This window comes from Pimephales promelas, chromosome 3, assembly GCF_988280905.1.
Source record: "Pimephales promelas chromosome 3, fPimPro1.hap1.1, whole genome shotgun sequence".
Taxonomy (NCBI): Eukaryota; Metazoa; Chordata; class Actinopteri; order Cypriniformes; family Leuciscidae; genus Pimephales; species Pimephales promelas.
In genome coordinates this window covers 3,545,416-3,572,375 of record NC_142771.1, presented here as the reverse complement: position 1 = coordinate 3,572,375, position 26,960 = coordinate 3,545,416, and the positions used below count along the sequence as shown (strand labels likewise).

Genomic DNA, 26,960 nt, shown 5'->3' with positions numbered 1-26,960 from the left:
CCCAACTAGAGTCCCCCCCAGTGAATCTCAGCCATTTATAGCCCTGGATAAAAAAAAATCATCTCTTGGAAATTGGTCTTAATGCCTTAATTAAAATTTTTTTTTTGGAAAAATCCAACCTTTAAGGACACCAATTTTCTTTCTGAATGAATAATGTATCATACATACAGTAGATAAATGTTCCAGGCTGTGTAAGTCAGGGCACCCCTATGTTAAATTCCCATAGATTCAGACAAATTTTTATTTTTTAAAGGCCAGTTATTTCATGGATCCAGGATACTATGCATCCTGATAAAGTTCCCTTGGCCTTTGGAATTGAAAAAGCCCTGCATCATCACACACCCTTTACCATACCTAGAGATTCTATAATTATTTTTAATTTTTAAGGCTGGTGTGGCCATTGAACTGTTTTTTCATGTCAGACAGTAGGCTAGTAAGGACTTTCTCAGTTTGTGTAAATCTTAGGGTTTAGAGTATTTATTTTTCCAACATTAATTTCCCATATGTCTACAATTATGTGTTTTTTTTTTTGTTTTATTAATGCAGTGAGTGCATATTTTTTTCCCGATTTACTCTGAAAGAATGGAAATGAAATGTGACAGCATGCCCCATAGGAGGAGGAGGCCTACAATATGATCATGCTATTCTCTGATCATAAAATATACAAGACAAACTAAAATATTTACAATTGTTTACTTTTTCATATAAAATAATGGATTTTTAAAAAAAATAATAACTTGTAAACAAAATATTTTTTGAGTTTGGCAATGAACACACTGGAAAACACAACTCAACACAGTAAAATAATTAATTATAAAAATAATTCCCAATCATTGACTTCACCTTTTTGTCATGTTTTATCGATATAATCCATAAAAGTATTGAATAGAATATTCTAATAGGGGATCATTGTGACAGTGACAACATGCCCCACCTGAGAAACTGGGACTTAAGGCCATTGCACACTGAGTACGAAATTTTCGTGTGCGTTTTTTCGTGTTCGTCAGCCTAAAAATTCGTCACGCAGAGAAACCTTGCACATGCACACTGAGTCCGATGCGTATTTATTAAACCTTTGCGGGAAAAAAACGCAAAAATTCAAAATGGATTCGTCAAGCAGTGAGGACGATTTTGTTGTCCTCTCTCTTATTGAAAAGAGAAGAAAGAGAAAATATACGTCCATCCAATCCTGAAATTGCGCTGAGAGGAAGCACCTCCTTATCAAGGAGTTTCGAATTTATCCTGAGCGATTCAAAATTTACCTCAGAATGTCAGTGGGACAGTTTGATGCTTTGCTTGCGATTCTGGAGCCACCTTTTAAAAACAAGACCACCAATTTCCGTGAACCAATCGATTCTGAACAGAGACTGTCAGTATGTCTAAGGTATGGAGACACAGACACACAAACGCACGCACGCGCGCGGCCCGGTGGAAGCGCTGGGCAGACCAGCTGAATAGGCTACAGGTTATATTGTACCCAAAATAATACATTAGTTATCGTATTGGGTGCTCAATCACACATTAATCGACCCGAAATTTCAATCTGATTGAAAGGGGAGGTTATTCATAATCCAATCGAGAGAAGAGAGCATATAGGCTAGGATCGAATTGAAAACTGAAACTGAAACTGAAAGCACTGCGCATATGTTCAATGATGTGCGGAACGAGCTTCATAGACAGTAACGAGCTCCCCCCGGCCCTGAATTGTCAAAAAAAAAAAAAAAAAAAAAAAAACAATCAAGCTGCTGGCTGTGGATGCGAAAAACGCATAAGATCGAACCTGATCCGATTTTTTTTATGACGGACGAAAGTTTCGGAGGCGGTGTGCAAGCGTGATTGACATAACGTGAGGTCGATTTTTTTTTTTTTAACGTGCGAAAATTTCGGATGCGAATTTAGGACTCCGTGTGCAATGGCCTTTAGGCTAAACCTGGGGGTTTAAATTTTGTTTAAAATAACCTGAAGAAATCCTGATTGTGAGCGTGTAACTTTTTAGTGCGTGATCATTAACTCCGCCCTTTTACTAACTTCCAGGAAATCACTCGTTATTCCTCGTTTCTGTCAAACTGATCCCTTGTGTCCAGACAAAAGACAAACAATCAGCGATCAGTGGAGAATGAAGGAAAAAGCTTTCAAGAAGGATTTATGATACGTTTCTGAACACACAGCAGATCTTAGTGGAATCTCATGAGCAATCCAGACATGGAGATGAGCGAGAGAGACTCTACTACTGTCCGCAGAATCAGAACCCAGCAGAACCAGACCCTGCAGACCCAGGAGAACCAAGAGCCGGACGATGGCGACGAGGAAGCCGCGCTGAACGGCCCCCGGATCCGCGAACACACGTCGACGGCAGTGAAGAAGAGAGAGTTTCTGCGCGAGAGTTGCGCTGTGGTTCTGCTGCTCGGGTTCCTGAGTCTGATGTGGGTTCTGGTTCTGGTCTCAGTCCAGCAGATCATCATCCGCAGCAGAAGCACAGGACACTTCAACGCCACTCGGGCCAGGTACAATTTACCATAGTAGTAGTACAGTCAAGTCAAATATATATATAGCGCTTTTCATAATACAGATTGTAGCTGGTTCACAGTACCAATCAAAACAACTTAAGTTTGTTCATTGCTGGAAAAAGTACAGCATATAGTATACTATTGCATCATACTTTCGTGTTTGTGTTAGCATGACTTTAATTCTTACAAAACGTCCAAGCCATGGTAAAATAATATAAGTGATTACAACTTAATAACATGAGGTTTAAAACATCAGTAATATGTGTCTGTTTGGGTTTGATTTGTCTGGGGAAAATATTAAAAAACATGCTGTAATGTGATACAGTTTATGAACATTCAAATAAGAGGATATTTGCATTATTATTTATATATCACTGCGGATCTCTCTACTAATGATGCTTAAAGTTATCATTAAATGAAAATTGTTCATCTTTCTAAATCTTTCATCCTATTGTAAATGTTTCATACATCCGTGAAGAATAGAATAGAGTAGAATAGAATATAACATAATATATTAGAGCACAATAAAGTAGGATAGAAAAGAATAGTGTAGAATATAAAATAATAGTTTAATAGAACAGAATAGAGTAGAATAGAATAAAGTAGGATATAAAAGAATAGAGTAGAATATAGTAGGATAGAATAGAATTGAATATAATAGAACAGAATATAATAGAATAGAATAGAATGGAATGGAGCAGAATAAAGTAGAATAGAAAAGAATAGGGTAGAATATAGAAGAATATAGTTGGATAGAATAGAACTGAATAGAACAGAATGGAATGGAACAGAATAAAGTAGGATAGAAAAGAAAATAGAATGATATAGTAGGATAGACTAGAATAGAATAAAACAGACTAGAATAGAGTAGAATAGAATGGAATGGAGCAGAATAAATAGAAAAGAATAGAGTAGAATATAGAACAATATAGTAGGATAGAATTGAATACAATAGAATGGAATATAATAGACTAAAACAGAATAGAATGGAATGGAGCAGAATAAAGTAGGATAGAAAGAATAGAGTATAATATAGAAGAATATAGTAGGATAGAATAGAACTGAATAGAACACTGGAATGGAACAGAATAAAGTAGGATAGAAAAGAAAATAGAGTAATATAGTAGGATAGACTAGAATAGAACAAAACAGACTAGAATAGAGTAGAATCTAATAGAATGGAATGGAGCAGAATAAAGTAGGATAGAAAAGAATAGAGTAGAATATAGAAGAATATAGTACGATAGAATAGAACTGAATAGAATAGAACAGAATGGAATGGAACAGAATAAAGTAGGATAGAAAAGAAAATAGAATAATATAGTAGGATAGACTAGAATAGAACAAAACAGACTAGAATAGAGTAGAATATAATAGAATGGAATGGTGCAGAATAAAGTAGGATAGAAAAGAATAGAGTAGTAGAATATAGAAGAAGATAGTAGGATAGAATTGAATAGAACAGAATATAATAGAATAAAACAGAATAGAATGGAATGGAGCAGAATAAAGTAGTATAGAAAGAATAGAGTAGAATATAGAAGAATATAGTAAGATAGAATAGAACTGAATAGAATAGAACAGCATGGAATGGAACAGAATAAAGTAGGATAGAAAAGAAAATAGAATAATATAGTAGGATAGACTAGAATAGAATAAAACAGACTAGAATAGAATAGAGTAGAATATAATAGAATGGAATGGAGAAGAATAAAGTAGGATAGAAAAGAATAGAGTAGAATATAGAAGAATATAGTAGGATAGAATAGAACTAAATAGAATAGAACAGCATGGAATGGAACAGAATAAAGTAGGATAGAATAGAAAATAGAATAATATAGTAGGATAGACTAGAATAGAATAAAACAGACTAGAATAGAATAGAGTAGAGTAGAATATAATAGAATGGAATGGAGCAGAATGAAGTAGGATAGAAAAGAATAGAGTAGAAGATAGTAGGATAGAATAGAACAGAATGGATGGAACAGAATAAAGTAGGATAGAAAAGTAAATAGAATAATATTATATAGTAGGATAGACAAGAATAGAATAAAACAGACTAGAATAGAGTAGATTAGAATGGATTGGAGCAGAATAAAGTAGGTTATTATAAAGTAGAATAGAATAGAATTTGGCTTCACTGCAAAAACTCGATAGAATCAAAACTATAATGATAACAATCAAATAAAAACAGAGCAGCAGAGTTGTGCTCAGATGTGTAAAGTTATGTGTTACGATGTGCTTCAGGATGCATTTGGATCGGATCACCAGCGTCGGGCCGCGGACCGTGGGAAGCCCAGAGATCGAGGTGACGGTGAACTACCTTCAGGATCAGATAGAGCAGATCCGGTCTGAGAGTAAAGCTGGCTCTCACTCCATCACAGTGGACGTCCAGCGGCCCAGCGGCACCTTCAGTATCGGCTTCCTCATCTGCTACGACCACCTGACCAACATCGCCGTCAGACTCGAGCCCAAAACCGGCGCGCAGCACTTCATGCTCGCTAACTGCCACTTCGACACGGTGGCCGACAGCCCGGGTGTGTTTCTACAACCCTTCACACGTCATCCTGCTGGCGTTCTCCTCAGCAGACTTTGAGTTTGTGTGCTGTTTCTTTCTTAATTCCTTCTCTAGAGTTTGTGAGAATTAATGGAGAACTCATTCCATATTTCTTATTGCGTGACCTTTATCTCAGCTTTGTTCGTTTAGTTTGCTAAGCGATCAGATCGAGCAGTTTAAGGTTTGGAGTCAGTGATCTTTGAGTCAGATCTCAGGGCTTTCTTATTTTTCACTGTGTTTTGTGTCTGATGGTGGGTGTGAATCGACAGGCATGTTATTATTGTTTGCAATATTTATGCATATGTAACCCCTCAGGGCACACTGCTCTGTGCGGGACTCAAACTCGGGTCGAAAGGCCGCAATCACTCGAGTCCCTCTCTTGAGATCAGGGGAGTGAGGTTTACACGCAGCTCTTACTAGCTGGCCTCCGTTATTCAACGCATTATTTCCTATCACACTCTGACATCATCTGTGTTGTGAAATTCTGATCCTTAGAAAACCAGGAAGTGAAAGTGAAAAGCAGGAACATCGATGTGTGAGTGTGTGTTTGTAAGTCTCAGTGATCTGCATGCAAAAGATGCATATGCATGAGTGCTTAATAGAGGTTATGCATTGACGTCACTTTCCCGCCGGATCACTCCCCCTTCAGCCGGACTGAGTGGCAAAACAGCTTCTTCCACTCTGTCTGTCTGCCTCTCAGTGGGCGTGACCGCAGTGCCAATGGTGATGTCACACGCATAACCTTTATAAGTGTTGTGGTTTTAGTCAGAATGTTATTTTGTTATTTTAGTTCCTCAACAGTGTTGTTGTTCTGTCATGTTTCTGTCGCTCAGTGTGTTTTCCACTCATACCCCTTTTCCACCAACAAGAACCAGGTGCTGGTTCAGAGCTAGAGCTAGGGCCAGTTCAGATTTGGTTCGATTGATGAGCTTTCAAAGAACCAGTTTGCTTTTCCACAGGCTAGAGAGCCATCACAGAGCCAGATCTTAGTAACCAGACAGTTTCTGGTCTCATTGACATATGGAAGTCAATGAGACCAGAAACTGTCTGGTTACAGACAGATTTGAATGCATTTGATTGACAGGATTATTGTAATTGTGTATCTGCATTATCAGCATCTTGTTTGTAATGAATGGTTTTATGTATTTGTATGTATCCATAGCATGTTTTATTTATTTTTTTTGAGTCATGTTTCTATATTTGTGTGCATTCTTTACTCTAGTCTAGTGTATCAGTACTGCAGGTACTGTGTGATCGATAATGTATAGTGTTCATGTGTTTCAGGAGCCAGTGATGATGCCGTCAGCTGTTCAGTGATGTTGGAGATTTTACGTTCTCTAGCTAATCTCTCTACACCTCTCAAACACGGTGTCATCTTCCTGTTCAACGGGGCAGAGGAGAACATGCTGACGGTGAGAGGTCACGACATGGCTGACCTTTGACATTTACATTTAATCATTTAGCAGACACTTTTATCCACATCGACAAATGAGGAGAGCAATAGAAGTTAAGAAGAGAAGAGAAAAAGTGCTAATATTAATGGATCAAGTGTTGCCAAAAAAGATGAGTCTTCAGCCATTTCTTGAAGATGGCTAAAGACTCATCAGCTCAGGTTGAGTTGGGCAGATCAGACATGTGCTCTCTTCGGCTTGTCAAAGACAACTCTTGCTGCAGCATCTGGATCAGTTGCAGAGGTTTGACAGTGATAAGAAAGCATTACAACAGTCCAATCTGGATAGAACAAGCACTTGGACAAGGAGTTGTGTAGCTCTGATATGAAAGGGTCTGATCTTCCTAATGTTGTATAAGGCAAATCTGCAGGACCGGGCAGTTCTAGTAATGTGGTAAGTGAAGTTCAATTGATCATCAATTACAACTCCAAGATTCCTGGCTGTCCTGTAAGGAGTTATGGATGATGAACCCAGCTAAATGGAGAAGTTATGGTGTAGTGTTGGGTTGGCAGAGACCACTGTCTTCGCAAGGTTTAGTTGAAGGTGGTGGTCCTTCATCCAGCCAGAAATGTCTGTCAGGCAGGCTTAGATGCAAGCAGCTACCATCGGATTATCTGTTTGGAATGAGAGGTAGAGTTGTGTGTCATCAGCATTGCAGTGAGAGGAAAAACCATCCTAGTGATGACATGTAGATTGAGAAGAGAAGCGGTCCCAGTACTGAGCCCTGAGGCACTCCAGTAGCTAGATGTTTGACATCTCATCCCCTCCATGACACCCTAAAAGACCTATTAAGAGGTAAGACTTGAAACATCGGAGTGCGGTTCCTGAGATGCCTTTCATCTTGAGGATTGACAGGAGGATCCGGCGGTTAACTGTATCAAACGCAAAAGACAGATCCAGCAGGATGAGGACTGAGGATTTGTAAACTGCTCTTGCCAGTCTCAGAGCTTCAAGAACCGAGAGCAGGGCAGTCTCAGAGTGTCACTTTTGAAGCTGCTTGTTGCTCAGGAGGTTGTTCTGTGTAAGAAAGGCAGAGATCTCTTCGAAAAGAACTCATTCAAGTGTTTTAGCCATGAATGTACAAGTAAGATGGGATACTGGTCTGTAGTATTCTAGAAATGCTGGATTTAGATTGGGTTTCTTAAGCAGTGGGGATACCCGAGCCAGCTTAAATGCTGTGGGAAAGATACCAGTGTGAAGAGAAGTGTTGTTATGAATGAGTAAGTTCTGGTACAATTGAGGAAGAAATGGCTTGAAGTAGATTAGTGGGAAAATGATCAAGCGGACAGTTATTGGCGTGATTGGAAAGGAGGAGTTTGGAGACTTCTGCCTCTGATAGCAGAGAGAAAGAGGGGATAATGTGTGTGTTTTAGTTGTTAAGATGTGTGTGTGTCGTTGCGTGACAAATTGGCCACTGATGGTGGTTGTTTTATTTCTGAAGAATGTGGAAAATCATCAGCTGATGGAGACGGGTTGAGAAAAGAGGAGAAGGTTTTGCAAGAGTCAGAAGAATTGTTAATTTTGTTGTGATAGTAAGTTATTTCAGCAGTAGAGACATTAGCAGGGAAGGAAGAAAGGAGGGATTGATAAAGACCAAGGTCAGTAGGATCTTTCGATTTGCTCCACTTTCTCTCTGCAGACCCGAGAGTGTAGCCTGGTCTAGCCAGATGTTAGGTCTGGGAACTCACAATTGGCATAACTCAATCCGAGGGGCGGGATAAAAGGTTGTCTTTCAATATCCCTCTGCACGCAATAGGATAGCCCCACAACCAACCAGAGCAACGAACGGCTGTGGATGAGTGAGTCCAATGCGTTTTCCCTCCAGCAGAGCAAGTTGATATATTAAACGTTTGCCATATCCTGTCGTCAAAACTCTGAACATCTTCCTTTTTTAAGAGTGACTTAAGTGAAATTCTCTTAACTCCAAGTCCTCCAGAGTCGCGGCCAAAGCCGAATCGAAAGACCGCTGTTCGCCAGCTGCATCTTGTTTGTTTTTAAATAGCAGGGAAATCACCTATGGAAATCACGGCGCAGAACCGTCACAACTCTACCGTCATTGTGTTAAGCCCGCCCACCAACTCTATACACGATGTGATTGGCCGGACCAGAGTTTGGGTTTTCCACTTCGAAAGCCAACGGAGAGTTGCTGCAAAATAATTTTTGCTGCCGCTAGGGTGCGTCCTGATTTCTAGGCTACCAAGAGTGATGTTGGCGGAGAAAATTAGATAGCCAGAAGACAGAGGGGGTGACGTGGGCTGGGGTGGATGACAGGGGGCTGAATTTGTCCAAGCAGGATGACCTCAGTGAGCATGTGATTATCTTACATAGGCGGTTTGATGTAAATTGCTCACATCACTTTCATCATTCATGGTCTCACAGTGTGTTTGCCACACACATGCATGTTAAAGTGTAGTTTGATCTCTTTTAACATATGCCTTTCTCTCAGGGGAGTCATGGCTTCATTACCAAGCATCCCTGGGCTCAGCAGGTGCGAGCGTTTGTGAACCTGGACGCAGCAGGAGTGGGAGGGAAAGAATTGGTGTTTCAGACAGGTAAATAATAAATGTGTACAGCAGGAGAATCTGCGTTGTAGAACAAGTGGCAGAGTTAAAGAGATTCACCTCATCTTGTGTCACAGGTTCTCTGCCTTGAGAACACAAAGCAAGCATGACAATCAGCTAAAACAGATTAAAATCCAAATATTTCTTATTTTAATTCACCCCATGATTTAAATAGTCTTGAAAAACTGGGTTAAACGAGGAAATAATGAAGAATGAGCCTGTGTGTGTGTCAGGTCCAGAGAACCCGTGGCTGGTCCAGGCGTATGTGCAAGCCGCCGTTCACCCGTTCGCCTCAGTCGTCGGTCAGGAGGTTTTCCAGAGCGGATTCATTCCCTCAGACACAGACTTCCGCATCTTCAGGGACTTCGGGAATATTCCTGGTATGGAATGCACACTGTAAAAAAAAAAACAGCAGCAGCTCTGATTGGCAGAACGTCGACATACAACAATACAGTATTAACAAGTTAGAGATTAAACTTCAATTTATAGGAAAAATACCTATTACATTTGATATATTTAGTGGTATATCAGTGATATGGTGTTAATACAAACAGAAAAGTTATTGGTAATAAGAAAATCAGGAGTCTTTATTGGGACTGTGAGATTCACGTCATGTTAAAGACGACGACTTCTTCTTTTTCTTCTATAGGGATTGATCTTGCGTTCATAGAGAACGGTTACCTTTATCACACTAAATATGACACTCCGGAGCGAATCCACATCGACTCCATCCAGAGAGCAGGTGAGACTCATGCTTCCTGATCCACAGACTCATATGAGCACCCGAGGAATAAAACATCTGCTGAAGATCTGAGCTGATGTTCTGTTCAAGACACTCCAGATGCTCAGGGAGAGAAGATCACACACAAGTCAAGTCACACACAAACACACACATATTTTTTTATTTGTTATTTTAACCAATACAAATAAGCGCAATATATATTTTGGGATTAGGGGGTGGAGATGGATAGGTTTAGGGGTGGGGTTAGGGATCAGGGTGTGGAGATGGGTAGGTTTAGGGGTGGGGTTAGGGATCAGGGGGCGGAGATGGGGAGGATTAGGAGTGGGGTTAGGGATCAGGGTGTGGAGATGGGTAGGATTAGGCGTGGGGTTAGGGATCAGGGGCGGAGATGGGTAGGATTAGGAGTGGGGTTAGGGATCAGGGGTGGAGATGGGTAGGATTAGGAGTGGGGTTAGGGATCAGGGGCGGAGATGGGTGGGATTAGGCGTGAGGTTAGGGATCAGGGGGTGGAGATGGGTAGGATTAGGGGTGGGGATAGGGATCAGGGGGCGGAGATGGGTAGGATTAGGGTGGGGTTAGGGATGAGGGGGTGGAGATGGGTAGGTTTAGGGGTGGGGTTAGGGATCAGGGGGTGGAGATGGGTAGGATTAGGGGTGGGGATAGGGATCAGGGGGTGGAGATGGGTAGGATTAGAGGCGGGGTTAGGGATCAGGGGGTGGAGATGGATAGGTTTAGGGGTGGGGTTAGGGATCAGGGTGTGGAGATGGGTAGGATTAGGAGTGGGGTTAGGGATCAGGGGCGGAGATGGGTAGGATTAGGCGTGGGGTTAGGGATCAGGGGGTGGAGATGGGTAGGATTAGGGGTGGGGATAGGGATCAGGGGGCGGAGATGGGTAGGATTAGGGTGGGGTTAGGGATGAGGGGGTGGAGATGGGTAGGTTTAGGGGTGGGGTTAGGGATCAGGGGGTGGAGATGGGTAGGATTAGGGGTGGGGATAGGGATCAGGGGGTGGAGATGGGTAGGATTAGAGGTGGGGTTAGGGATCAGGGGGTGGAGATGGGTAGGATTAGGAGTGGGGTTAGGGATCAGGGGGCGGAGATGGGTAGGTTTAGGGGTGGGATCAGGGTGTGGAGATGGGTAGGATTAGGGATGGGGTTAGGGATCAGGGGGCGGAGATGGGTAGGATTAGGGGTGGGGATAGGGATCAGGGGGCGGAGATGGGTAGGATTAGGAGTGGGGTTAGGGATCAGGGGCGAAGATGGGTAGGATTGGGGTGGGGTTAGGGATCACAGGGCGGAGATGGGTAGGATTAGGGGTGGGGTTAGGGATCAGGGGCGGAGATGGGTAGGATTAGGGGTGGGGTTAGGGATCAGGGGCGGAGATGGGTAGGATTAGGGGTGGGATCAGGGTGTGGAGATGGGTAGGATTAGGGATGGGGTTAGGGATCAGGGGGCGGAGATGGGTAGGATTAGGGGTGGGGATAGGGATCAGGGGGCGGAGATGGGTAGGATTAGGAGTGGGGTTAGGGATCAGGGGCGAAGATGGGTAGGATTGGGGTGGGGTTAGGGATCACAGGGCGGAGATGGGTAGGATTAGGGGTGGGGTTAGGGATCAGGGGCGGAGATGGGTAGGATTAGGGGTGGGGTTAGGGATCAGGGGCGGAGATGGGTAGGATTGGGGTGGGGTTAGGGATCAGGGGGCGGAGATGGGTAGGATTAGGGGTGGGGTTAGAGATCAGGGGGTGGAGATGGGTAGGATTAGGGGTGGGGTTAGGGATCAGGGGTCGGAGATGGGTAGGATTAGGGGTGGGGTTAGGGATCAGGGGTAGGATTAGGTATATGTAAGGTGGGAGGAGTTGGATATGGGTCCAACTCCTCCCCCTGCATTTCGTATTCTGCAGTGAGGACCATCTCTTTGGGTGCCTTGCTTTGCCTATCAGTTGTTTTGAGAATGATAAACTTCCTGTTTCTCTCGGTCACTAGGCGACAACATCCTGTCTGTGCTCAAGCACCTGGTGATGTCAGATGAGCTGGCGGATTCCTCGGAGCATCGCCATGGTAACATGGTGTTCTTCGACCTGCTGGGATTGACGATGGTGGCGTATCCCGCTCACGTCGGCACCATCATCAACTATGTGTTTGCCGTCGCCACGGTGATCTACCTGGGCTGGAAGTGCATGTTGAACAGCTCTGTGGGTACGTGATGGTCACATGACCAGTTTATTCATCATGAATGTGTTGAGTCGTGTGTCGAACAGGCATCACCTAAAGGGTGAAGCTGATGTCATCAGCTTCATACTGATGTATTTGATGTTAGCCTCTCTAAAGCTCTGACGTTACGTGTGTTTTGCTGTAGGCTGTCGGTGCACACGTGATCTGGCGCGTGTGTGTATTGCTGTAGGCTGTCGGTACACGCGTGATCTAGTGTGTGCGGTGGTTATGGTGGTCCTGAGCTGGGTCATGGCTCTGCTGACGGTTCTGTTGGTGGCTTGGCTCGTCACACTCATGGGTCGCTCCATGTTCTGGTACACACACTTCTACGCTGCCGTCTCTCTGTACGGATCCGCTGCCGCCAGCATGATCCTGCTGATACACACGCTAGCCAAGAGCCTGTACTACAGGGTGAGTAAGGGGACAAAACACACCACACATGACAGTGCTCTTGTGAAACGTCATCAGTCGATGCCCAAGTTCACTTCTGATCTAGCCAATACAGTTCAAATCCCGGATTATCCCAGAATGCATCTCGCACCTACCAGTCAGCGTCAATGGCGGAGGAGTATATATTGAGACTTACAGTGGAGAATTATACATGGTATAGCTACGGTTAATTCTTTTATTTCTATCATAAATTCAAATGTTAGTCAAAAGTGGCATTTTTGTTCTCAAAGAGAAACTGTTTTTCATGTGTTTATGTCCCGCTCAAACTTGTTGAAGGATGTTTTCATTTGTTTTGATGAAAAATGTACAGTACCAGTTTTTATTTTTGGTTTTAAATATACCCGAAGAAGACAATATGAATGCCAATTGATAAATGTTAGTGTAGGCAAGGCAAAAATGGCAATATATGTTAGCAGAAAGAAAATAATTGAAAAAAAGGTGATTATAATGTTGAAATCTAGACTGCTAATTGATTTTTTTAAACGTTAATGAACGTTTGAAAATATATGGTTGTGTTCTGTTATGGAAAACATTTTTCACAATTTCTATAAATATGATGTGATTAAAATTTTAATGCTTTTATAAATTTTAATATTTCTCTCTCTCTTCGTCTCTCCGCTAGTGTGTTCAGAGCGCCAGTCGTGTGGATCTGGCCGAGCTCTTCTTCGACGTCAGTCTGCTGTTGTGGTGTTGTCTGCTGCTCTTCCTCACTGTGTGTGGCTTGTGTTCAGCGTACGTGCCTATGATGATGGTGGTGTTTCCTCTCGTCAGCAAACTGCTTCTCAGAATGTTCATCAGAGCCAAAGGTCAGAGGTCACGCCACACACACCTGATTCACATTCACTCGCCCCATCTCCACTAGTGGACTGTTATCAGTACAGTAAAACAGTGCGTGTCTACAGTATTCCTCTGAGATTAAGCTTATTTGGTGTACTTGAAGCATATCTGTTTTTACAGTTGCTTAAGATATTAATTGTCAGTGTTGTGCCTGAACGTGTTCATTGAACGACAGTTTCAAGACGTTGCCTGCCGATGAAATAATTACTGTTTGTGGTTGAATATGGGCTGTGGTAATAATTACAAATAAATAAATAAAAAATAGCTTGCAGCAACATATGAAAAAAAATAACTATGAACCAGTTCATTTTTGGAACTGTGAACTTAGTTCAAAATTGTGAAGTATGAACTATGAACTTTGAACTAGTTCATGTAGAAAGTGAACTTTCCCAGCACTGTTAATTGTATATTATTATTTTTTTTGTTTTTTTGTTTTTTTTTAGGTGCTATACATTTTTTTTTTAAATAAGTGTAAATGTTTTTGTTAGGGATGCAGATTAATACTGTGTAGAAAAAAATGAGATGCTCTCACTGTAACAATGCTGATATATAATGGAAGCAGATTAAAATCATGATGCCGAGGACCCAAATACAGTTTATCATAATGTTGAAAATCCAAAAAAATGTGAAACATAAACCATGAGTTAAACATGACACACAAAATAAACATGACCTAGATACTTAACTAGAAACCATAACCCTGGAACATGGACCAGCATTCAAACCTCAATACACAACACAGAAACATGACAAATATGAGGGCTTGAATACACAGAGACCAATGACAACAAGACACACGTGTGAACAACCAAACAATGAACCAATCAGAGAGTGAAGCACAGGAGAATAACAAAATAAGAGACATGAACTAAAAGTTGAAACAAAACCACAACGCAGTACATTTACTGATATTCCAGTAATTTGCTTTGGCTTCAATGCAATACAATGTCAACACAAAAGACAATTACTTGATTCTGGAATGTATAATGTCTGTATGCAAATATAAAACAGACTTAACATTTTAGCAAAATTATTTTTTTTAATATATATATATTTGTAAAATTTGTTTTAAATAGTTTTGTAGAACTGGTCACAATTACTTTATAATATGTGTGTTAAAACTGGACTTTTATTTTGCCATCCTTTTTATGGCGTTTCAGGTCTCTGGTCAGCAGTAGTTTAAATGAGGTCATTCATGATTTAGTGGCGTGTGTGTGTGTGTGTGCAGGAGCATCTCTGTTGTACACCGTCCTGTACCTGATGGGTCTTGCCGTGCCGTACGTCCACATCATGTTCCTCACCTGGGTGGTTTTTGAGATCTTTACACCCATTCAGGGCCGCAGTGGAACCAGGGAAATCCGACCCGACTTCTTCATGGGGTCAATCGTTACCCTGGCAACCGTGATTCTGTCTACCTATTTCGTGAGTCATACAGACTAACACAGTAAACGTTCAAAATTCAAACATTTGAATTCAAACATTTAAATCCAAACATTAAAAAGTATAACAACCAGAGATTAAATCATTTTAAATTTCATGTAATTTTTCCTTTTTTAAACCAGAAGTGAAATATGGAAGATGCGGTTTCTTCTTTTTATTAATTTTAACACAGATTAATACAATCAGCAGATACAAGCTAATTTTCCTTTTACACAATTATTATTTTATTCAAAATAATATAAATTATATACATCTTGTTTTTTAATATGTAAATAATGCTAATTTTAATTTATATATTTTTTTGTGTCAATACACAGAATCTAAGAGCGCCTCGAGTTTTCCTCTGGCGTCAATTACAGGAGTCACATGACCATTACTGAGCCTTAAGGCCAGTGCACACTGAGTTCCTAATTTTCATATGCGGTTTTTCGTATTCGTGATTTGGAGGCTCTGAATTGTCAAAACATCAGTCAAACTGCTTTCTACGGATGCGAAAAACGCAGAAAATCGAATCTCGAATTCATTTTTTTTAATGACGGACGAAAGATTCGGAAGCGTGATTGACATAACGGGTGGTCGTATTTATTTTTTAACGTGCGAAAATTTCGGACGCGAATTTCAGGCTCTTGTTTAGCGCTACAACATTTTATTGAGCTTGTGGTCTCGATCACATCCCTTTGTATTTCTCTCTGTTTTATATATAAGGCCAAAACAACTTAAATCACTGTGACACTTTTGTTTGGCTGTTAGGTGTTTTATACTGTTTTATATGGAGATATTGTAAAGGTTTAGGAGGCGCTTATAGGCTGCGCTAGTTCAAATTGAAAATACCCCAACATATGTCATGATGACAAAATTATATCCCAATATATTATTGTAATGAAAATTCCCATGCGCTTTGCCTCAGTGGAAGATTGACATGAAATGTTTCTCATTTTTCATTGAAAGCAATACGTTACAGATGTGTCACTTTTACGTGTCATAATGTACTAAAACAACAACCGGGGGAAATTATTTTCTCGCATATGTTCTCTTCATCAACAGCATATAGAGTAAGACAACGGCACCGTAAACAAAGTGGAAAGACATACCGTAAAACTTCAAATAATAGCCCGGGCTGTTATTTTCCCAAATCGCCGAAACTGCACTGGCTCGTCTATACACTCGTTCATTAAGTGTAGGCCTAGAGATAACGACCCAAAAAGCATAGGCTGATAGACAGAAAGTATGACAGTAGGAGGTTATATTGATATATAACTAAACAAAAGCGGGCCGAGTATCGAGCCTTGTGGTACCCCTGTGCGTAAATTAAGAACTAACGAACGATGGTTGTTCACAGAAACACATTGAGTTCTACCAGTTAAATATGATTTAGGACCAAACTAAATAATTAAAGAGAATACATTGAAAAAAAAAAATACACCGATTTTTACGTGAAACTTATTCCAGCTATTCTCCCTCTCTCTCTCTCTAGATGCATTTCATCTATCTGTGGCGCAGCACAAAGTGTATGTTGGCTGTTCTGGGGTCAGTGTTCACGCTGATGTTTGTTCTGGTCTGCTCTGGTCTGTTCTTCCCATATTCTGGTGACCCATCAAGCCCGCGACCCAAACGTGTCTCTGTTCAGGTACAGTTTACTCAAACCTACGGAGCCCCTCTAGTCCCACTTTGGTCAAAAAATTTTATTATAACTATCTTGTGGCCTCAAGATAGTAACTTGTGGCCTCAAGATAGTAACTCGTGGCCTCAAGATACTAACTCGTGTCCTCAAGATACTAACTCGTGGCCACAAGATAGTAACTCGTGGCCACAAGATAGTAACTCGTGGCCTCAAGATAGTAACTCGTGGCCTCAAGATACTAACTCGTGTCCTCAAGATAGTAACTCGTGGCCACAAGATAGTAACTCGTGGCCACAAGATAGTAACTCGTGGCCTCAAGATAGTAACTCGTAGCCACAAGATAGTAACTCGTGGCCTCAAGATAGTAACTCGTGGCCACAAGATAGTAACTCGTGGCCACAAGATACTAACTCGTGGCCACAAGATAGTAACTCGTGGCCTCAAGATAGTAACTCGTGGCCACAAGATAGTAACTCGTGGCCACAAGATACTAACTCGTGGCCACAAGATAGTAACTCGTGGCCTCAAGATAGTAACTCGTGGCCTCAAGATAGTAACTCGTGGCCTCAAGATAGTAACTCGTGGCCTCAAGATAGTAACTCGTGGCCACAAGATACAAACTCGTGGCCACAAGATAGTAACTCGTGGCCTCAAGATAGTAACTCGTGGCCTCAAGATAGTAACTCGTGGCCACAAGATACTAACTCGTGGCCACAAGATAGTAACTCGTGGCCTCAAGATAGTAACTCGTGGCCTCAAGATAGTAATTCGTGGCCACAAGATAGTAACTCGTGGCCACAAGATACTAACTCGTAGCCACAAGATAGTAACTCGTAGCCACAAGATAGTAACTCGTGGCCTCAAGATAGTAACTCGTGGCCACAAGATACTAACTCGTGGCCACAAGATAGTAACTCGCGGCCTCAAGATAGTAACTCGTGGCCTCAAGATAGTAACTCGTGGCCACAAGATACTAACTCGTGGCCACAAGATAGTAACTCGCGGCCTCAAGATAGTAACTCGTGGCCTCAAGATAGTAACTCGTGGCCTCAAGATAGTAACTCGTGGCCACAAGATACTAACTCGTGGCCACAAGATAGTAACTCGCGGCCTCAAGATAGTAACTCGTGGCCTCAAGATAGTAACTCGTGGCCACAAGATACTAACTCGTGGCCACAAGATAGTAACTCGCGGCCTCAAGATAGTAACTCGTGGCCTCAAGATAGTAACTCGTGGCCTCAAGATAGTAACTCGTGGCCACAAGATACAAACTCGTGGCCACAAGATAGTAACTCGTGGCCTCAAGATAGTAACTCGTGGCCTCAAGATAGTAACTCGTGGCCACAAGATACTAACTCGTGGCCACAAGATAGTAACTCGTGGCCTCAAGATAGTAACTCGTGGCCTCAAGATAGTAATTCGTGGCCACAAGATAGTAACTCGTGGCCACAAGATACTAACTCGTAGCCACAAGATAGTAACTCGTAGCCACAAGATAGTAACTCGTGGCCTCAAGATAGTAACTCGTGGCCACAAGATACTAACTCGTGGCCACAAGATAGTAACTCGCGGCCTCAAGATAGTAACTCGTGGCCTCAAGATAGTAACTCGTGGCCACAAGATACTAACTCGTGGCCACAAGATAGTAACTCGCGGCCTCAAGATAGTAACTCGTGGCCTCAAGATAGTAACTCGTGGCCTCAAGATAGTAACTCGTGGCCACAAGATACTAACTCGAGGCCACAAGATAGTAACTCGCGGCCTCAAGATAGTAACTCGTGGCCTCAAGATAGTAACTCGTGGCCACAAGATACTAACTCGTGGCCACAAGATAGTAACTCGCGGCCTCAAGATAGTAACTCGTGGCCTCAAGATAGTAACTCGTGGCCTCAAGATAGTAACTCGTGGCCTCAAGATAGTAACTCGTGGCCACAAGATACTAACTCGTGGCCACAAGATAGTAACTCGTGGCCTCAAGATAGTAACTCGTGGCCTCAAGATAGTAACTCGTGGCCTCAAGATAGTAACTCGTGGCCACAAGATAGTAACTCGTGGCCACAAGATAGTAACTCGTGGCCTCAAGATAGTAACTCGTGGCCTCAAGATAGTAACTCGTGGCCACAAGATACTAACTCGTGGCCACAAGATAGTAACTCGCGGCCTCAAGATAGTAACTCGTGGCCTCAAGATAGTAACTCGTGGCCTCAAGATAGTAACTCGTGGCCTCAAGATAGTAACTCGTGGCCACAAGATACTAACTCGTGGCCACAAGATAGTAACTCGTGGCCTCAAGATAGTAACTCGTGGCCTCAAGATAGTAACTCGTGGCCTCAAGATAGTAACTCGTGGCCACAAGATAGTAACTCGTGGCCACAAGATAGTAACTCGTGGCCTCAAGATAGTAACTCGTGGCCTCAAGATAGTAACTCGTGGCCACAAGATACTAACTCGTGGCCACAAGATAGTAACTCGCGGCCTCAAGATAGTAACTCGTGGCCTCAAGATAGTAACTCGTGGCCTCAAGATAGTAACTCGTGGCCACAAGATACTAACTCGAGGCCACAAGATAGTAACTCGCGGCCTCAAGATAGTAACTCGTGGCCTCAAGATAGTAACTCGTGGCCACAAGATACTAACTCGTGGCCACAAGATAGTAACTCGCGGCCTCAAGATAGTAACTCGTGGCCTCAAGATAGTAACTCGTGGCCTCAAGATAGTAACTCGTGGCCTCAAGATAGTAACTCGTGGCCACAAGATACTAACTCGTGGCCACAAGATAGTAACTCGTGGCCTCAAGATAGTAACTCGTGGCCTCAAGATAGTAACTCGTGGCCTCAAGATAGTAACTCGTGGCCACAAGATAGTAACTCGTGGCCACAAGATAGTAACTCGTGGCCTCAAGATAGTAACTCGTGGCCTCAAGATAGTAACTCGTGGCCACAAGATACTAACTCGTGGCCACAAGATAGTAACTCGCGGCCTCAAGATAGTAACTCGTGGCCTCAAGATAGTAACTCGTGGCCTCAAGATAGTAACTCGTGGCCTCAAGATAGTAACTCGTGGCCACAAGATACTAACTCGTGGCCACAAGATAGTAACTCGTGGCCTCAAGATAGTAACTCGTGGCCTCAAGATAGTAACTCGTGGCCTCAAGATAGTAACTCGTGGCCACAAGATAGTAACTCGTGGCCACAAGATAGTAACTCGTGGCCTCAAGATAGTAACTCGTGGCCTCAAGATAGTAACTCGTGGCCACAAGATACTAACTCGTGGCCACAAGATAGTAACTCGCGGCCTCAAGATAGTAACTCGTGGCCTCAAGATAGTAACTCGTGGCCACGAGTTAGTATCTTGTGGCCACGAGTTACTATCTTGTGGCCACGAGTTACTATCTTGTGGCCACGAGTTAGTATCTTGAGGACACGAGTTACTATCTTGTGGCCACGAGTTACTATCTTGAGGCCACGAGTTACTATCTTGTGGCCACGAGTTACTATCTTGTGGCCACGAGTTACTATCTTGAGGCCACGAGTTACTATCTTGAGGCCACGAGTTACTATCTTGAGGCCACGAGTTACTATCTTGTGGCCACGAGTTAGTATCTTGTGGCCACGAGTTACTATCTTGTGGCCACGAGTTACTATCTTGAGGCCACGAGTTACTATCTTGAGGCCACGAGTTACTATCTTGTGGCCACGAGTTACTATCTTGAGGCCACGAGTTACTATCTTGAGGCCACGAGTTACTATCTTGAGGCCACGAGTTACTATCTTGTGGCCACGAGTTACTATCTTGAGGCCACGAGTTACTATCTTGTGGCCACGAGTTACTGTACTATCTTGTGGCCACGAGTTACTATCTTGTGGCCACGAGTTACTATCTTGAGGCCACAAGATAGTTATAATAAATTTTTTTGACCAAAGTGGGACTAGAGGGGCTCCGTACAAACCAAATAAAGTAAGCAGGAAATAAAGTAAGCATTAGCTGGAAATTAGTTTGTTTTTATGTGTCATAATAAGCTTTTATGGTCATTTGCATGATTGCTGTGAATAAAATGTTATTAACATGGGGTGGTGGGTACATATCGTGGGTGGTGGGTACATATCGTGGGTGGTGTATTGCGTTTTTTCGGTTCTGCTTGAATATCGTTAAACCCCTACTTTTGAGTGTGTGTCATATACTCCCAGGGAAGTTAATTTTACACTGGAGTTTTCACTGTGTAGAGATATTAATCTTTTTTTTTTTTTTTGTCAAAGCACAAAGCATTATTCAGTAAAATGTGTCCCAATCCAATGAATCGTGAGTGTGTGTGTGTGTTTTCAGCACATCACACGCAGGTCCTACGCGCTGAACGGATCTCTGCAGAGCTCAGACTCGGGATTCTGGATCAATAGTCTGGATTACACCGGCATGCAGCACATCACTCCTCATATCCCTGAGATCAACGACAGCATCCACACACACTGTCAGAATTTCTACTGCCCCTTCCCATGGCTCTCCATCACGTGAGTGTGTGGTGTCGGAGGATTGGAGGATGTACTTCCTGAACCTCGTGACGTCTTTCTCTTGTTGTTTCAGGGAGAACTGGTATCTTCCGGCTCCTGAAGCCTTTCCTGACGCTCCGCTGGAGTTCCAGCTCTTATCCAGACAGGACACTGAATGGGGAACAGTTAACATGACCTTTGAGGTCAAAGGTGAGATTTCATCAGGAAGCAAATGTCTGCCAGATTTCTAATGCACATAAGATGATTGATTTATTGCATGATCTGTTTTAACAGAGATATTATTACTTGCTTTTGATACGTTATTTAAACCACTTGTTATTGTAATTATGTATTAAAGGCTATTGTTTGCTTAGGTCGATTTTCCTTACCACCCATAAGAATGTATTACAGATTAATCGTTGAAATTATCGTCCGATTCCTCGATTACTAAAATAATCGTTACAGATGACTGTAGTTTAATTATTAAATCTGCTTTTAGTTTAAATTAATATATTACAAATGTTCCCATTTTTAAACTAGTAAAACAAATACAAGTTTAATATTTTAATAATTTTTATTTTATAATTTAATTTCTAATTTAATTTCTAATTTTTTATAATTAAATTAATTTGATAATTGTTTTTATATTTTTTTATATAAAATATATAATAAATGTTTACATATATAGCATTTGTTGTATTTTTATATTAAAAATAAATCATATATTTTATAATATACATTTGTCTTAGCTATTTATTAAACTTTTTATCCATCCATACATCCATACACATATTTGCCTTGATTTTCAGTGACTAAAATTAAATATATTAAAAAACACACACACGCATAAATATAAAAAAGAATAATGACTGTTGATGACTATTCTTCAAAAACTGTTTTTAATAATTTTTATTTGATAAGTAAATTTAGAATTAAATTTTATAATTTTTTATAATTAAATTAATTTTATATTTTTTTATAAAATATATAATAAATGTTTACATATATAGCATTTGTTGTATTTTTTTTATTAAAGATAAATCATATATTTTATAATATACATTTGTCTTAGTTATTTATTAAACTTCTTATCCATAAAAAATATTTGCCTTGATTTTTAGTGAATAAAATGAAATAATCAGCAGCATTCAATAATCCAGTGAGTGTGTTTGACAGGTTTAGTTCACTCCCTGTGTTTATTAATGACGAATAATGTTCAGTGTCTCCTGTTGTTCTCGCTCAGGTCCGAGTCACATGTCTCTGTTGGTGTTGCCCAGCGCCGATGCGTTTTTGATGTCCCAAGCATTTGGTGACGGGAAGCTGTACTACTACCCCAGCGAAGAAGACTACATATTTTACTCTCACGGCCTCGACGCTCCTGCCTGGAACTTCTGGTTTGAGATTCAGGTGGATTTTGAGCCAAAGAAGCACAGCTGTAACATGAGGAGCGTGGAGGTGTTTATTGTGAGAGTTGATGTGTGTTTCTCAGTCCTTAGACGCGTCTCCTGACGAGGGCTTGATCTCTCTGGCCATCACAGCTCATTATTTCTCCGGTTCAGACCGGCGCTCCGAGCAGCTGGAGTCGTTCCTGAAGAGATTCCCGCCCTGGGTGTTCCCATCCTCATGGATCAGCACGTACCACGTGTACAGGTTCTGAGGGCCACTTGCTCAAGGGCCCCGATCTCACACACACATCACTCCATGAATGACGAGTGTCGAGAATTACTTACATTTCCACATGCCTGCAGTTCTCCAACTCTCTGCATGAGGGAAACATGTGTACGTCTGATCGGACCCTGACGAGAAGCTAAGATCTTTTCCACCTCAAAGACATCCATTTATTTGTATAAATATGACCGTTGACATGAATTTTAGTGTAACGTTGGCACAACGTAACCAACCATCTTAGGTTGGTTGCTTAAGGTTGTGCCTAGGGTGTTTGGACAACCACTGGACTACATGTGTACTCATCACCGCCCTGAAGCGAGAAAATCAGCCTTTAAAATTTCAACCAACCGCTAGGCCGTCTCATTCATCTTCAAGCAAGGATACGCGAGAATTGAGTTTAATTTACCTCAGCTAAATAAGATACGGAATTATACAAACACAACCTACAACTTTCATGTCTAATGTTACTTTTATTTAAACATCTTATGGCCAGGAATGACAAATATTTACCTTTATACCAAAAGTTATAAGCCACAACGAAGCCAAATAAATGACTTTAATGATGAGTGATTGATTTCAGCACTCCTTGAACTGGCAGCGACTTAAGCATTGCACGTTAATTTTTTTCCTTTTGGGGGGCTTGATTTGTTGTCTCATTCGATTCTTTGCTAGATTTGATCATGTCTGCGTATGCCAGTTAACGTTAGTCACTCCCATAATGTTTTTTTTCTTATTTTCTCACAAATGTATTACTTTTGTTTTAATGCATTGATTACCATACGCTTAAAGGTGAACTCGTGTATACAGACAGGAGCCATCTTAGAAAATAGTCTCGATAAGTCGATCCACAAACGCCGTTCAGACAGTTTAGAAGTTCGCTAACTTCATACAGTTCAGATCACTCAGCACGTCGTTCGAGTGAACTGTCTTTATAAAGTATCTTCTTATTAAATGGTCTGTACACTTACAAAGTTCTCAATGCTTCGTTTTGCATGTAATAGACCCTCATTATGTTTCTGTGTTAGTGTGGGGCTATTTTGAACCTTGGACTCTAATTTGACAAGCGAACAAATTGAATGGTCGGAAAGTTAACTGGAAATGTTGTATTAATTTGTATTGGTACATCCGTGCCGCGAAGATGTTTTAAAAAGTGTTGGGGAGAATATTGAACATGGCAAAAGAGTGGTGACATGCGTTAACTAATGGGAACGCCCCCTCATCAGCGCTCGGCTGGCGCCGGCTTTGAGTCAAATGAAATACAATAAACGTGCAAATAAATATTACAGATTAAAAAAACGATCGTAAATGTCGTCCAGTTTTCTAATACTATTATTTGATGACAACAATACATTTGGAAAACAAAATACAGCAATTTCTGGGTTTTTTTTTCATTTTTTTTTTTTCATTTAAACAAAAAACCAAGCTGCACCCTTTTTAAATTTCATCTTTCATTCCGAAATAGATTAATGAATGAACGAAAAAGTACACGGACCAAAGGCAACTGTCCATTGACAATGTAACTGGAAAAACAAGAAAAATAATCTCTGGTTTCCATTTTTCATTTTTGCATTTGTATTGTATGGTCCGAAAATTGAATTGTGAAGCGTTACACGGACCGTTGGTGTTGCCATTTTCATGTTTACCTTTATTTCTTTGTCGACATTATCTTTGATCAGATTATATTTACTGAAAATTACTTTAAAATGAATGTCTATTCTAACACTTTATTTCCCCTGTATGAGTAATGAATGTAGGGAATTTCAAATCTATGCATGAGAATATAGACAAATATTAATAAAGTGTGACAGGAAACGTAAGGAGTTTTATGATCATTGTCCGTTTCTGTACAAATCTGTATGTGATTGAATTACTTTATTGCCAGAGGTGTCAGCGTTAGGCTACCTTACTTAAGTAGAAATGTTGGGTATACTTTACTGGAGTAGTTATTTTTCAGCCGACTTTTTACTTCTACTTCTTACATTTTCACGCAATTATCTGTACTTTCTACTCCTACGTTTTAAAAATAGCCTCGTCGTTACTACCATTTCTTTTAGGTATGTTGTCATTCTGGCTTGTCGTCATTCAAAAAATTGACCGATAACAGGCACGGATAATAATAGAGTCCCGCCCCCTGAACACACATCGCTAAACTGATTGGCTTTGTGTTTTCCTTCTAACCTGTGAGAGGCTGCAGTGATATTTGGTTGTGCAAAGCGGCAAAACTCCTCTGAGGGAATTGGGAAACCTAGAGACGAGGTAAGCGACGGAGAAATCAACAGTTTTCTGCTCAAGAATACGGGTTAAATCGCGTCAAATATTGATTTGAGGACAGCCGTTTTTACTATACTGTATGACAATCGCGGGATAAGTGGCAAAGATAATCGTGAGTGTGTGTGTGTGTGTGTGTGTGTGTGTGAGAGAGAGAAAGAGAAAGAGAGAGAGGGTGTGTGTGTGTGAGAGAGAGAGAGAGAGAGAGAGAGAGAGAGAGAGAGAAGAGGAGACGAGTATGTTAGTGTTAAATAGAGAGAGAAAGCGTGTGTGTTTGTGTTTGCAACTACATTATAGGGTCAAAAAATATCCCCACATAGAAACTGAGTGCACTAGGCCACTGTGGCGCGGTCTAAGCTTTGTCCTTAATGGAATTTTTATCCATACATTACTTTTACTTTTATACTTAAGTAGTTTTGAAACCAGTGGGCTACTTTTACACTTTTACATGAGGAAAAGCCTGAGTTGATACTTCAACTTTTACAGAAGTCTTTTTAAACCCTAGTATCTTTACTTTTACTTGAGTAGGCCTAATGAATATGAATACTTTTGACCCTTCCGTTTATTGCAATTAATAGTTATTATAAAGTCCAACTATATTTAGATTCACATATTATGGTGTTGTAGTTAATTGCCTGTAGAGGATCGTAAAGATAGGTTATTGACATATTTTGTTATTGATGATTTATCCATTTTAAGGCCTATATTGTGAAAAACAGTAACATCTTTCAATATGTAGCAGATTTACAGGCTTTTATCATTTATCCTGACTCAAATATTGTGTTTCTAACAAACACTCAGAATAAAGTGAGATGATCTGCTGATGATCCTGATGGCTTGTTGAATGAGTGTTGATAGTCTGAGGATCATCAATATTAACAGATCTGCTGAAAACACTCTTTATTTCATGACAATAGTTCTTGTTTTCTCCTCTTTTATTATGCTGATGTCTTCAGATGGCCTGTAAATTGACACTAACTCATGTCGTTAGTGTGAACAGACTGTGAGAATTTGTTGGTCACTATAATGTAGCCTATGCTTATTTCTTTTTATGCTTTCAACTTTTTTCTTATCTTTATTATATTTGGAAGAATTTACATTATTTTAATTTGTTGTCCATGAGCATATAAATAAACTCAGTAACTTCGAAATTTTGGCAGATTACATCATCATTGAAGCTCCTCCTACTGTAATTCATCATCATTGAAGCTCCACCCACTGTAATTCATCATCATTGAAGCTCCTCCCACTGTAATTCATTGTCAGTGAAGCTCCTCCCACTGCCATTCTCCAATAAATGCTTGTAAATTCGCATCAGCTACAAGTATAGACGAGCATCAGGCAGAGCTGAAATCTGTAAAGACTGAGTTTATTAAAGAGGACAGTGAGAACATGAGTGATCCAGAACCCTGCAGAATGAAACACACTGAAGATCCTGAAGAACAGAGAGGTTGGTGTTTATTCTTCATTCATTCATGATGCTGGAGAACATTCATGTTAGAAACATTCAAGCATATATTAATTTTTAGATAAACAGATAAATTATGAAATGGCTGCAAAAGTCGTTTTTTTTTTCTTCAAAAAATGGTCAGTAAAGTTTCATATTAATTCAAGTCAAACTAGTCAACATCAAGTCAAACTAAATAGCTTTATTTTACATGTATTTTGTATATGGTTTACAATTTGTTAATGTTATCAGAACGTTGACCTAAATTTTGTGCACATTTTTACAGACTTGTATAACAAATAATAATAATTTCAATATGTACAATCTATTCCGCTTTACTTCAAACAGTTGTGTTCTTTCTCACAGTGAAATTCAACTGATCTTTTGTTTCTTGAACGGGCCTTAATAATTCAAACGTTTTGGAAAGTTTTGAATGAAATTTAATTATCAATCTGTTGGTGTCAGAATATGCCAGTATTGTGTATTTTAATGTTCATATCACATTAGATAATTATGTGATTGATCAAACACATTTAAACTGTAAATTGCAGGTTAACCACCACAACAAATTAATGTGTAAATTAAAGTGCTCAAGTATGTATGTCAACATTTCTCTTAAAATGTGTTAAAATAACATTTATTGGGGTTTCTTCAAAGGTCACATGTTTTTTACGGTTACTGGGTGATGACGTCATAAAAGGGACCAGCAACTAGGATT

General features: G+C 40.7%; 1 protein-coding gene across 2 annotated transcripts; it reads left to right on the top strand.

The window, feature by feature from the left end:
- The first annotated feature begins 1,613 nt into the window (after positions 1 to 1,613).
- On the top strand, positions 1,614 to 25,946 carry LOC120486259 (endoplasmic reticulum metallopeptidase 1). 2 transcript variants are annotated; one of them, XM_039682158.2, is made up of 16 exons: positions 1,614 to 2,504; positions 4,755 to 5,044; positions 6,349 to 6,476; positions 8,962 to 9,067; positions 9,310 to 9,456; positions 9,726 to 9,818; positions 11,800 to 12,012; positions 12,173 to 12,438; positions 12,524 to 12,631; positions 13,100 to 13,283; positions 14,543 to 14,736; positions 16,229 to 16,381; positions 20,699 to 20,880; positions 20,954 to 21,069; positions 22,103 to 22,266; positions 22,349 to 25,946. In XM_039682158.2, exons 1-16 carry the CDS (start codon positions 2,188 to 2,190, stop codon positions 22,514 to 22,516), a joined length of 2,829 nt encoding a protein of 942 aa, XP_039538092.2. In that variant the 5' UTR covers positions 1,614 to 2,187; the 3' UTR covers positions 22,517 to 25,946. The 2 variants fall into 2 exon arrangements, with proteins under 2 accessions (XP_039538092.2, XP_039538100.2); XM_039682166.2 differs by lacking the exon at positions 12,524 to 12,631 and having other exon boundaries at positions 1,619 to 2,504.
- The last annotated feature ends 1,014 nt before the right edge of the window (positions 25,947 to 26,960 follow it).